Source organism: Dipodomys spectabilis, unplaced genomic scaffold (genome assembly GCF_019054845.1).
Source record: "Dipodomys spectabilis isolate Male_0828 unplaced genomic scaffold, ASM1905484v1 ptg000241l, whole genome shotgun sequence".
In the NCBI taxonomy this organism is placed as follows: domain Eukaryota; kingdom Metazoa; phylum Chordata; class Mammalia; order Rodentia; family Heteromyidae; genus Dipodomys; species Dipodomys spectabilis.
Window position 1 is genome coordinate 5,994,208 of NW_024870918.1, and position 12,671 is coordinate 6,006,878.

The window sequence follows — 12,671 nt, forward strand, 5'->3', positions numbered from 1 at the left end:
ATTTTGCCCATTTTCTTGTAGGGCTTTCCATATTTTTCTTTTTGATTTGTGCACACTCCACATCTTATGGAAATTAGACCTTTGCCTTGTGAATTTTTATCTTCTGAACTTATTGTTGTATTTTATAATGAGATTTCTAAATATTGGATTTCTGTAGAAATATGTGTGGATGGAAAAGTCATAATAACTGTATGATTTTTGTACAGGTTGATCATTTGTAATCTGAAAATCTGATACCCCAAAAAGTCTAAATCTGAAACACTCTGAGTCCCAAGCATTTTAGAGGATGAATAGCGAACTTGTTTTATAAAATGATGAAAGAAAAAGATGCAAAGGCAGACGCACAGAGAAAAAAATGATGGCACAAATAAAGTATACATAGAGGAAAGGCAAACTTTAGTTTCATAGTTCTTCTTTTGTGACTTCATTAAGTCTGAAAGGCAACACATACACTTCGGCTTTGTTCATTAACTGAGATCTGCCATTTGAGTGTGACTGGATAAATGGGAACTAAAGAAAAAACTAGGACTGAATTAGTAATGGTCTGTGTACCTTAAATGCTAAAACAACAGGCCACAATGAACGGCTTATGAAATAAACTCTAGAAATTAATTATTCTATAGTTGTTATTAGCAAGAACATGGAATCATATGTTTTATTGGCCCGAGAAGCCTTCAAGAGTCCTCCAGCCTCGGCTGCTTTTTGTCAAATCACTAGTTACCACTTAGGGCTTTATATTAAGTTGTTGGATGCCATGTTGGATAATTGGTATAAGAAGGTCATTAGCCCCTACCTCCATGCTCATCCTTTCTCCAGTCTCCTCAAACATTTCCTCCACTGAGTCACAGGATAGGTTACTTTTATTCCCACTTTCAAATAGTGCAAGAGCCTTTCATTTCTATTGTGGATTTGCGGGGCTGAACAACCTCCATTCTACTGTTGAAACAAAATTGCAGCCATGAGGAAGTCATAGGAGAATTATTTTCCAGGACTCATCTTTGACGTTTCAAGAGTGGAGTGTCATAGACAGAGAATCTGCTCTCCGATTTTTAATATTTTGTGATTTAAATGATACAAATGGTGTGTCACAAAATGTGTGGAGAAAGATCCAGTTAAGAATGCACATGCATTATTCATAGCACATTAGCAATTATTTGGAGGCTAAAGGAGTTCATTTAGATTAGTTAACCAAACTGGAGTTAGACTGTAACTCCATGGTACCATGATGATCTAAAATAATGACAACATTTTAGGCAGCTTGTTTCAATCCTATTTCCAGAGCTGGGGATAAACTCAATTATATAATACTGAAAAGTTCATAGGAGAGGAATGAAAGGGAAAGATGAACTATAGGAACTATTTATGGGCAAGATTCTTCAATGAATAAACACGAACATAGAGGTATGTCTTATTTATGAAGGTCAGATGTGATTTTTTCTTATAAGTCAGCTCTAGCCAACTCTTTATATATATATATATATATATATATATATATATATGTATCTATACATATATATGTATATATAGAGGGATAAGAGAAATATCTGTCTTGAAAGCTATGTTGAACAAATATGGCAGAACTTGTACCTATTGCCTAGTATTTCATCTTCCTTCCATTCCCTCTTGAGTTGTACATTTCTCTTTACATTTAGTGTTGAGCTCGACTTACTAGCCTTGATTTATTACAATGTTCCATGGGCAATATCAAATAGGGAATGGCTTTACCCATTGTTATACTTTAGGGCCCATGTTGCTTTTCCCTATTCAGCTAATTGCTGTAGTTTCTAGAATTTCTCTGAGCATCAAGGACTATGACAGGAAAACTCCCAGCCTTGAGCACATTTCTGGAGTTGCTAAGCAAGAAATAATGAAAAAAAAAAAAAACAACCCACCAAAACAGTGATGGTAAGAATGGGTGCCGCAGAATTGAAATTCTGATATGCTTTACTTCATCAGTTAGTTCTGCCTGTTAAGCAGAATGGTATGTCTCTTCAAATGAAAAGCAGTCTTCTTACAGCCACAATGGCAGAAAGGTCAATCCAAGCCCATTTACTGTTTTAAGCTGTGCTAAGAGCTCTACTACAATGTCTTTGCTCTTTACTCAAGACAGAATAGATTTAAGATGCAGCACAAATGAAGTTAGTTAATAGAATCTAATGGAAGTATCAGAGCAGACATCCAGCTTTGTTTCAGTTATAAGGTACCAATATCTTCAGAAGTTGTTATATAATTTGAATTTTACCACTATTCTCTAGTGATATTTCTTCCATGTGTATTTTTAAACATAGACACCAAGTAATACTTCCAACGGGGTGCTGTTGGGTCAGGAAGTTCTTCATATAAAGTTGTCCTACATGCTACAGAATGCCAACACCCCTTCTTCTCCCAGACCATTAATAAGTATCAATCTGTGACAACTCCAAGTCCCCTTTCAATTTTTTTGTGCTGTTCTTGGGGCTTGAACTCTGAACTCTGGCACTGTCTCTGAGCATATTTGCTCAAGGCTGGCAATCTACCACTTGAGCCATCACTTCATTTCTGGCTTTTTACTGGTTAATCAGAGGGAAGAGCTTCATACACTTTCCTGCTGGGGTTGATTTTGAACCATGATCCTCACATTTCAGTCTCATGAATATCTAGAATTACAGGCATGTGCCACCAGCACCTTACCCTTCCCACATTAGACCCTCTTAGCCTAGTTGAAAACAATCACGTTCCAGAGTTATCACCAAGAATGGGAGTAAAGGAATCAGGGTAAAAATGACAGCATCATTAGTACTTATTTTCTGATTACAAAACCATCTCTGCCACAAAATGATTTAAATTGATGTGTATTATCCTATAAGACTCTATCCATTTAAAGTCCAATTTAATTTTAACCAATGAATTGTTACCAGCTTTGACTTACCTTATATACCAGCATGTTTCTTAGAGATGATATTTATCCTACTGGCAAATATTATTATTACTATTATTTTTGCTAGTTTGTGTGGATACTCACATCATCTTATACCAGTAGATATGTTGTTTTAGGAACTGCATAATAAAACACCCCCCCCCCCCCCCCGAGACTTCTAAACACCAATATTCTTAAATGCCAAATTAGATTGTACTTTATGAATTCTCTAATCACTTCTCTTCCTTGTTTACTTGGAAATAAAATGCCAGGACCATTTTAATCTGTTGCTTTAGAGAAAAGTACTCCAGGTGGCCTCATCAAATAAGGCTACACTTAAATGTCAGACGCTATGGAGGGACAAAGAATGAACAGTTTCACATTCTCTTCCAAACAAGCTTCAAAAGTAGCAGAAGCACTGATTATGGAAGTCACCCTACTCAGACACTACCAGCATGTAATATCACAAAAAATGCATAATGTCTTCCAGGGGAGACATGATCCCATGGACTTGATTTATCTGATAGAGAATTTTTGTTCAAGTAAAGAACTGCAGATAGAGAATTTTAGCCTCGTATATTCCCAAGGTTGATGTTCACACAGTTATCAGACATGCATTCCAGATACAATTTCCATCTTGCCAAACCCAAAATACCATTCCAATACCAACAGCCAGCATTTAAATCAAATAAAGCCTAAGAGAACTTCAATCTTGGCTTTTGTTTGTGATTAAAAAAATAAAATGGTCAATTACAAAAAGGAAAATCTGATGTTGGCTCAAATCTAAGGTTTTAATACATATGTGTATATTCTGGGTTAATTCACAGTCAGCCCAAATTCTCCTACCTGAACAAGTAGAATATTCCATAATCCAACTTGCCTTCATTAACTACTCTTCCACACTAAAATAGCTTGAGTTCCCAATGAGAGCTTATATTTTCTCTACTATATTATTTACACAGACCTGAGTGTCAATGGTCTTTTCAGCAATGTAGGGGAAAGTGATAGTTTTCTGATTATTGCAGCAGTGATCAGAAAATTATATATCAATTGTTCTTTAACACATTATATTGGAAGAGGCTTGATGGTATAATTTTAAGCCTCCATCTTCTCTTTGGACACTCTTGCAGCTAAAGGTTACATGACTTAAAAATTAGAATGAGGTGATTATTCATGGTAAAGAAATGAATACCCTAGACTGTTAATAGGCTAGAGGTGAAAGGTTCTTAGTTTCAGATTGGTATTTCTAGCAGTGAGGGTATATAGACATAATCCATGGTGACAAGAATCCCTGCACCCCTGAGGTATAAATGGAACTAATATGAACTGCCTTGCACAGAACGTTTTGGGATATCAACTCACTCAGCAACCAAAGGGATTGTCATCCCTGAACCACAGATACAAAAACAGAAGAAACATAATAACTCAAAGAAACCTAACAACTAAAATGATAAGGCTATGATGATGTGAATTCATTCCCAAGTCCACCTGACACTAGTTTATAGCACTCACCACTGACAAAGACTTGCTTTTCTCCTCCAAAGATACATTCTTCCCTGAATGCTTGAAAGAAAATTGTAATTGCTGGAGAGTTTTCTAACCTTCTTCTACTTTTTTTGTTGTTGTTGTTCTTGTTGGCCATGGGCACTGTCCCTGAGCTCGTTTTGCTCAAGCCTAGCAAGCACTCTACCACTTTGAACCACAGTGCACTTCCAGTTTTCCAATGGTTAATTGGGGATAAGAGTCTCAAGGTCTTTCCTGATCCTCAGATCTCAGCTTCCTGAGTAGCTAGGATTAAAGGTGCCAGGCCTAATCTTCATGTGTTAAGAACTGAACTGTTTGTTTTAAACTGTTTTTGGTTAGCTGAAAGTAGAATTTGGGAGTAGAAAGATGATTAACTTTTTAAGATATATTTTATCATGAAGTAGTATGTATTTTACAGAGACAACATTTATACATCTTTATGGTATAGTTTATAATTCAATATATCTGCATGATATAAAATCAGCATAATAATAAGCATTCATCACTTTTGCATGTTGAGAACCCATATGCTGCTCTTTTAGTTATATAAAAATACATAGTAGGTTGATTTAGTCAGTATTTACTCTATTGTATTACAAGAGAACAGATCAATATTTCTTGGGTTATGGTGACCTTGAAACAGTGTACTTAAACTAAATCCCTGGATCAGTATTCATTTTTTTGTGGCTACTGAGTCAGGGAGTACATTTAAAATTTAGGATATGTGTGGCTAACACCAAGTTAAAAATACTTTGATAGTAATATTGTTGTGTGAAATCATATGCTGCTTGGATTTCCTCCAGAATTAAAACAGAGGAGGAAGCAGGTATATATAAGAGAGGAAATGAATGTGGTCACAGGTTAATAAATGTACAACCTGGTTGATAGTTATAGGGTATTCTTGAACCATTTTAAGATGTCAGACATAGGTAAGATGTATTTTGATAGTTAACGTAATGGCCTGACTGTTATAGTATGCTCTAGTTTTCATGCATATTTGAAAATGTACAGTAATGTTCATAGAAATGTTTGCTTAGAATTTTAAGGTCTCCTCAGGATATTTAGTTGCTACTTCCCATGGCAGCCCATATGTATTTCATATCTTAAAACCAACCACATTCTACCACTCTTCCTGCTGCCATCTTTATTCAACTCACGTTCATCTTTCTCAGTTGTTTCAATAGCCTTCTACCAGCATCTCCTTGCTTTTAATTGTCCCCTTGACCTCAGTCTACTCACAACCACAGTGGTATTTTGAGCATTAAAAAAAAGGTCCTGTAAATGTTCAGGTTCAAATCCATTTACTAAACTTCAGTTGTTCACTTAACGCCCTGAGCTTTTCTGTCTGCTCTCTGTCCCCCTGGAATGTTCTTGTCCCAACAATCCCTACATTTCAGTCATTTCTCCTGCGTGCCATTGCTGATCCCTAGTCTGCATTCACACGGACATAGCCCACCCTCGACTTCATTTTCCTTAGTAGCACTGTCTTCTGCCAGGCATCACTTATTTGCTTATTTACGCATTACCTGATTTATCCTTGACTTAGGCTCAATAAATCATTCACTGCTAGTCTTCCACACCTTAACTATGATCTGTCCATAACAGGAGTTTCATGATTATTTACTGACCTTCTTCCTTGTGTATTATGTTTGGAGCCTAAAAAATTATGCATGGAAGAATATTCTAAAGCAGGTCATTTAAATGCTTATGCCTAAAAGGATTTTAAAAAATATTATTATACACAAAGCCCATCAGGAATCCCCTGCAATGCCTCTGTTCTGACTGTTGATAGCAGGAATGAGTAGAGGAGGGGATCAGGATGAGATATTGGATGTCAGGGTACTGGCAAAAGTATAGGACACTTGGTATTTGTGAAAGGTCATTATTACAACTGGCAGGTTGGTGAGAAATGCCTTATGGGTCTAATGTGAAGGATTCACTTTGTAGTCAAGGGAGATATTTTCCAGAAGATGTGTCATTTAGGTCAGAGAATACAAGTGACTACTGGGGGGAGGTTAGTTCTCAGGGAGAGGGTGATGTGGCACTTGAAGATGTTGAGGTATATGGGCATACCCAGGACCACATTAAGGGTAGCACTGGTAAGGGTAACAGGTTGGCAGAATGTCTAATGTTTGGAAAATTGAGTGCTATAAACCTGTTTTAGATTTTTAAGCTAGGAAATGAAACTGTATCTCAAATGGACGGAACTTAAAGTAGCAGATGTTACAGAGAAGTATCATAGGAAGGGAGATAAAAGCATGTTCAGATAATAAAGTAGATTCACTATTGTAAATATTGACTGAGGAGGACTGTCTTATGGTGCTTTGGGGTATGACTCGGTCCACTTATTTACTTATTTATTTATTTTGCCTACCTTCTTGGTTCTGTTCTTGGGGCTTCTATAAATCACTGTGGGCCATTTTCTTGATGCTAACTGAACACAGCCTGGATTACTTACTGCATCTGAGGAGGTTCTTGATCCCACCAGGCAAACTATGGCAGGATAGTTATCCTATCACAATTAAAGTTTAGGGATAGAACAGATATAAACCTTGACATCATGAAGAATCTCTCAAAACAGAAATGATTCTTAATAGCATTCACTGTGGCCCACGAGCAGATTCCTTCCCCTGTACTTTCAGGATGACCACCTCTGTGATTTGAGGGTGCTCTGTTGAGCTTCTGTAATCTTCCTTTTACCTTTTGATTATAATCACTGAATGGGAGCTTGTGGGTCCTAGGATGGCTCAAAAACAGACAACAAAGTAAGTCTCCTGATCCTGGTTTTATGTCTCTCTTCTACTTTATATCCTAGACTAGGTCTGCATGTATTAATATGTCTATGTACTACTACTTGCCTTGATAATTGATGGCTAGAAGAGGGCCTTTCATCTCCACAAAAGAAAAGAGATGTGACCCCAATGATCAGTTTACCCTGATACTAGCATTTGGTAGTCTGCCCCAGCATTTTTGATCATGTCTATGACCTGATCTTCATACTCTGCACTGCTGGGCTCTACCGCTCATGGAGGCCAGGGTGTCACTCTGCTGCCTTCCTAAGGTTACCCAGGAACTCATTATTTCTGCAAGTTTTGCAGAAATGCACCCTCCTAACACATTAGTTACGTTACACAAGGTGGCTGATTAGAAAGACTCCTTTTCCTCTAGGCAGTCTGTAAGGCTAGATTCACAGTTCTAGCTGGGTTTTTACTTCAGTTTGAATCGTCTTTTAAGTGGGTGCTCAACTTAGGCAACTAAAGCCACTGTACTGATTAACCACTCATCGGCCACCATCGCTTGGCACAATGCCATGCTTTGCCAGTCTAGATCGATTTGCTTATCAAGGAGTGTTGATTTTTGTCCCCAAATTTATTTCTGGCTTCTCCATTCCTATATCTTGCATCTTTTACCTCGGTCCACTAAGCTTTCATTTGTAAGTTGATGATATTAAAGAAAATATTATCACATATAAAAATCTGGGTGGCTCTACTACACAGAATTTACCTCTTCTATCCACTGTTGTAATAAGCTCAGTTTTAATATTTCTGGCAAAAAATCTACGACTCATTGATAATAGTGCTTTGTTACATTTGATCTGTGCTGGCCTGTGACCCAGTTTGTAGTCCTATTAGTTTGTTTCTTCCAGAAAATGTTCACTGTGGACTACCTCTGAAGTTCTTTGCAAAGATAGTTTGGGAAGGGTGTCTTTGAATACAGTTTTTATTTCGAACCTAAGCCAGACCTCACGATTCTATCTTTCACTGGGAAAGAGTGAAGGCGGAAACTTGGCTACTTAGGGAGCAGTAGTTAACAGCTGAAATCAGAGAGGAGGATGAGAAGAAGAGTGATCTGAGGAGTCTCCCGCCCCAATTCTGGGAGGAAGGCCCATGTGGACATGTGCAGAAAGAGACCAGAGTAGGGAAAAATGAATTGGACACATTGAACTATGTTATGTTGGATATTTGAAAAGTAATCTAGTCAAAGAGAATCTCTTCTTTTAAAAAATTTGAAATTGTGGGCTTGAGAAATCTGACCGATTAAATTCACGTTTCCCTCATGGGTTATATAATTATCACAAACCTTGAGGTAGGAAATCTCCTGTGTTCCTTTGTAAAAAACATGGCATTTTATTTTGTGCATTTTATTTCGTGAGGATGGACACTTTCACTTTGTTATCTGGGAAACATTATAAAGACAGCAAGAATATATAGTATGGAGCTCCTACCCATGTTACTTTGGCTACCAGACCTGTATCATATGGTATACATAAATGTACACAGACCTTTAAACACATAGGTACCTAGCGACAGTGAATAATACAAAAATGAAGAGACAAGAGTTTAAGTTTCTCCTAGTTTCCTGGCCTCATTGAATACATAGCAGAGCCCACCAGCGTGGAGCATGAAGAGAGGCCCGTAGCAGATGGTCAGGGGGTGCCAGGTGTGACTACCAGATGCCAGACAGTTTCCCATGACGCTTTAGCTTAGAGAATGTTCAGAACCATGAACATGCCTCTGTCAAGCCATATCTGTGCTAAGACCAAAACAGGATTCTTCTTTATTTTAAACAACAACAAACTTAATAAACAAAAATAATTTCTCTTGGGTGCCTTTCTTCCTTGGAGTATTGTAGACTACGTCTGGAAAGAAAGCTTATTTGCATTCCCCAATCCCCAATGGAGTTGAGTTTTTTGTGTGTAATAAGTGAGTTTGAGCTCACTAATTGTGTCATCATTTCTTCCAACAGTCCTGCCCTAGATGACTTCCTCTCAGCACTTCTAACCACTGGCCCTCGAGAAGGGAGAACTCATGCTAACCACCTGTTCCAGGTTTGTGGCTTGTTTGTGTTTTTAAAGATTACTTCCAGCATACTTCCTACAAGATATAACAATGGGAACAGTGGCTTACTTACTTGTGTTTATCTTCTGAAGTGAAATATGCTTTTCTAGTTGTCTCCGGAGTTTCACCTCTGCTCCATATTTTCCAGTGGTCCCATTGTCAGCCAGAATGAAATGGGAATGCATACTGTTCAGAACAGTGAGCTTACTCATGGGATTGGACATGGTCTGGTATGGCCGGACCACCTGAAAGCATCAAAAGGAAGATGTAAAAGTCAGAGGAGAGAAGAGAAGATGAGAACTAAAGAGAATAGGAAAGGGGAAAAAAAATCATTCTCTGGTACAGTCTGCATTCTCTTCCTAGAACTGATTTGGGTAAAAAGTAAGATTTAAGGTAGGAAGTTTCATTCAAAGCAAGACCATGAGTAGAAGAAATATTTAATATAGCAAATTTATGGAGAGATGAGTCTGTGTTTTCATGGAACTCAAAAAAAGTGGCATGAAAAATGATTGCTTCACTTTTGAAGTCCATATTTTATTTGCTAATGAACCCTAATGATTTTTAACTTTAGTTAATTTGTTGTTTTTTCCTTTGCCTCTTGTAGCATGCCCAAGCTTTAATAGGCAGAGCAGAACAATTAAGATTGTGAATAGGGTTGGGAGCGGAGTTTGGGAATGAGAAGAATGCTGTATTTCCTGTCAATCCCTCTTAGTAATCAGAAGATCTGTTATTTAAAGTCAACACTATTACTATTAGACACCTTATTGAAATGTGAAATAACTTTATTGTAAACTGTCTCTGGAGACAAAAATGAGTCAGGTAAAGAATGTTCACCTCTGTCGTATTGCACCTTTTTCTTGTTCTTTTAATTTCATGGTGAATTATGCTACCCACCATGGAGCGATTTCAGTGTGATCTTTCACATTTTGGTATAAAAAGAAAAGCAATATATCAACTCTGAGCTAGTTGTCTTGTGTTCATCATCTGTATTTCTTATAACAATCTTTCAAGTGACTTTCTGTTCATTTTTATAAATGAGAAGCTGCAAAATAGGTAAAGCACGTTAGGTATATAATTTTACTACATACACACAACTAGAACTCACATCTACGCTTACCTGATTCCAAAATCTCTGTGTATGGCCTTTTCCCATACTGCTTATGTTTCCAATGGAAATATAAGATGATGGGTTGGCAATCTATCACTAAAATATTTAGGCTGGAACTTAAAACTGTGAGGAGGGAACATTCAACATGCTTCTAGATCCATGGTGTCAGTAAAGCTATCACCGTGCTCAATCACTGAAAGTGGCAAGACAAGAATAGACACCACTAGGTTTTATTTTAGAGTCTTGGTGCAGGGTGCACATTATTTATAAAAATGAGATGCTCTTGCTCCTTTTCCACATGTAATCATTCACCATGCAAAGCTGTAGTAAGAATGAGGAGTTTGTTAAAGGAATTACAAAGTGATTTAGTAAGGGCAATTTTCAATAGTAGAGATTTTATGTAAGTCATTTTTTATACTCTGTGGCTGATTTAAACCTCCACAATCCTAGGTGCCTGAAAAATAAAATGTCCTCCACAAACAGTGAACGGGTGAATAGGCAAACTTCTAACAGACATTCTTTTGTTCTAATCTCAAGAAAAATATCCTCTCTTTCCTGGTTTGGAAATTGAGCTAATTTAAATTCAACATGGGGTAAATGTAGTCCTGAGCTTTTGAATAGTTGTTAGTCCTATTATTAAAAGCCCAGTTAAAAATATAGCATTAAGAGAATGTTAATGCACAGTTTCATTTCCATTGCCTTTTATTGATAAGGAAAGCTCATAACTTTCTGGTCATTGTCTCTAGTAATTTCATCAAAGAGCAATCAATAAATGCTTTAACTGAGTGAGTGGGTAGAAGTCCTCCAAAATATGGAATCACAAAGCCCTTCTTGAGCTTTTCCATCTCTGGAAGAGAAGGTTGCTTGAATTTCCCATTTTGTTGCTACTCATTTTGATTATACGAAACATTTGGTCTACAGTGGAATACAAGTTAATAAATATTAATGCTTGGTTGAAAGAGGCTCAGCAGAAAGACTTTCTCCTACTCTGAAAGTGCCTTGGCATTGCGCTTCTGGACAAAAGAAAATGTCTTTGTTACTGTTTTCTGTTTTCTAGCAATAGCTCCTGAAAACTCTTTCAGAAAGAGAGGAGAGACCCAAACCAGCCCTCTGAGAGGCAAGGAATGCTTGAATTTTCTAGATGTTAAACACTGTGTGAATGTGAACCTCAGTCACACACACACACACACACACACACACACACACACACACACACACACACACACACACATTTTTAATTCCTGAGAATCTACTTAAAGACTGTCAGAGAAAATGAAATTTGCAAATGAATAAAGAAAGGAAAATTATTCTGAGCCAAATTGGTGGCACTACAATGAGAATAAAAGACGGAAATGAGTCTGTGCACCTCTTCTTTCCAGTAAGTCTCTTTCCTCTATCACTGGAGGAAAGAGCAGCTCTAGTCTGCTGACTTTTCAGTCTTTCTGCCTTGTGGAACATAGCTCGGCAGATCTCTGGAAACGAGTCTATCTGAATCAGCTATGGTATCAGGGTTAAATTTACAGGATTCAAGAATTTTGATTTCTTCAACCTACTAATCCATTTTTCTTTCTATCTTCTGCGTAGGCAAGCTAGAAGTGGCTATAGTTTGACAATTTGCAGAACAGAGCTATAAATCTGAAAATAAGCCAAATGTTCTAATTTGGTTTTCAGTCCTCATTGAAAGAAAACAGGCTGAGACCTGGGAAAACCCAGAACATATGAATCATGGAAAGCTGCTAGAGTTCTAATTCCGTCATGGCTGGGGGAATTGGAGACTCAACATTTTAATTAATTTGTAAAAAGGAAATGATAAAAACCAGTTACTTCCTGGGGATTAGTTGAGATTATAGGTGCAAAGTGCCTGGCAAAAATATGCCTGGCTCTTAGCAAGCTTCCTATAAATGATCATCTTTCTTGTAGCTCTATTCTATCTTTCTAAGGATAAACTCAGTTTCCGATTGTAAACCAGTGATTAGACTATTACATGAGACAAATAAATGATGTCTATCTTATACAGGTGTAAGAAGGTAAAATAATCCAGTTGGAAAATTATGCAAAGCATGTTTTCTTTGTCACATTCTTCCATGCATCTAAGAGAACGGTGACCAGGAGCTATTTATTGATGAACCTAAACGTTAGAAATACCTTCTCCAGTACTTTAGAGAGATGCATTTTGCTCCAACTTGCCTACAAAATACACTTAATATTGCTTGGTTACAAATATGCCCCCAGTTGATTTTTGTTTGAGTTACAATTTGCAGGTGCACAAAATTTGCTGTTCTTTCTGTCGCTTTTTCCAAATAGG

The 12,671-nt window shown here is 37.3% G+C and overlaps 1 protein-coding gene across 7 annotated transcripts in view; it reads right to left on the reverse strand.

Annotated features, from left to right (window-relative positions):
- Positions 1–12,671, reverse strand: part of Trpm3 (transient receptor potential cation channel subfamily M member 3) — a 277,889-nt gene that overhangs the window by 223,538 nt on the left and 41,680 nt on the right. For all 7 annotated transcript variants that reach the window (XM_042699329.1, XM_042699328.1, XM_042699330.1 and 4 more), the window contains exon 6: positions 9,332–9,503. In XM_042699329.1, the coding sequence (XP_042555263.1) occupies positions 9,332–9,503 (172 nt within the window). The remainder of the gene's footprint in view (positions 1–9,331; positions 9,504–12,671) is intronic.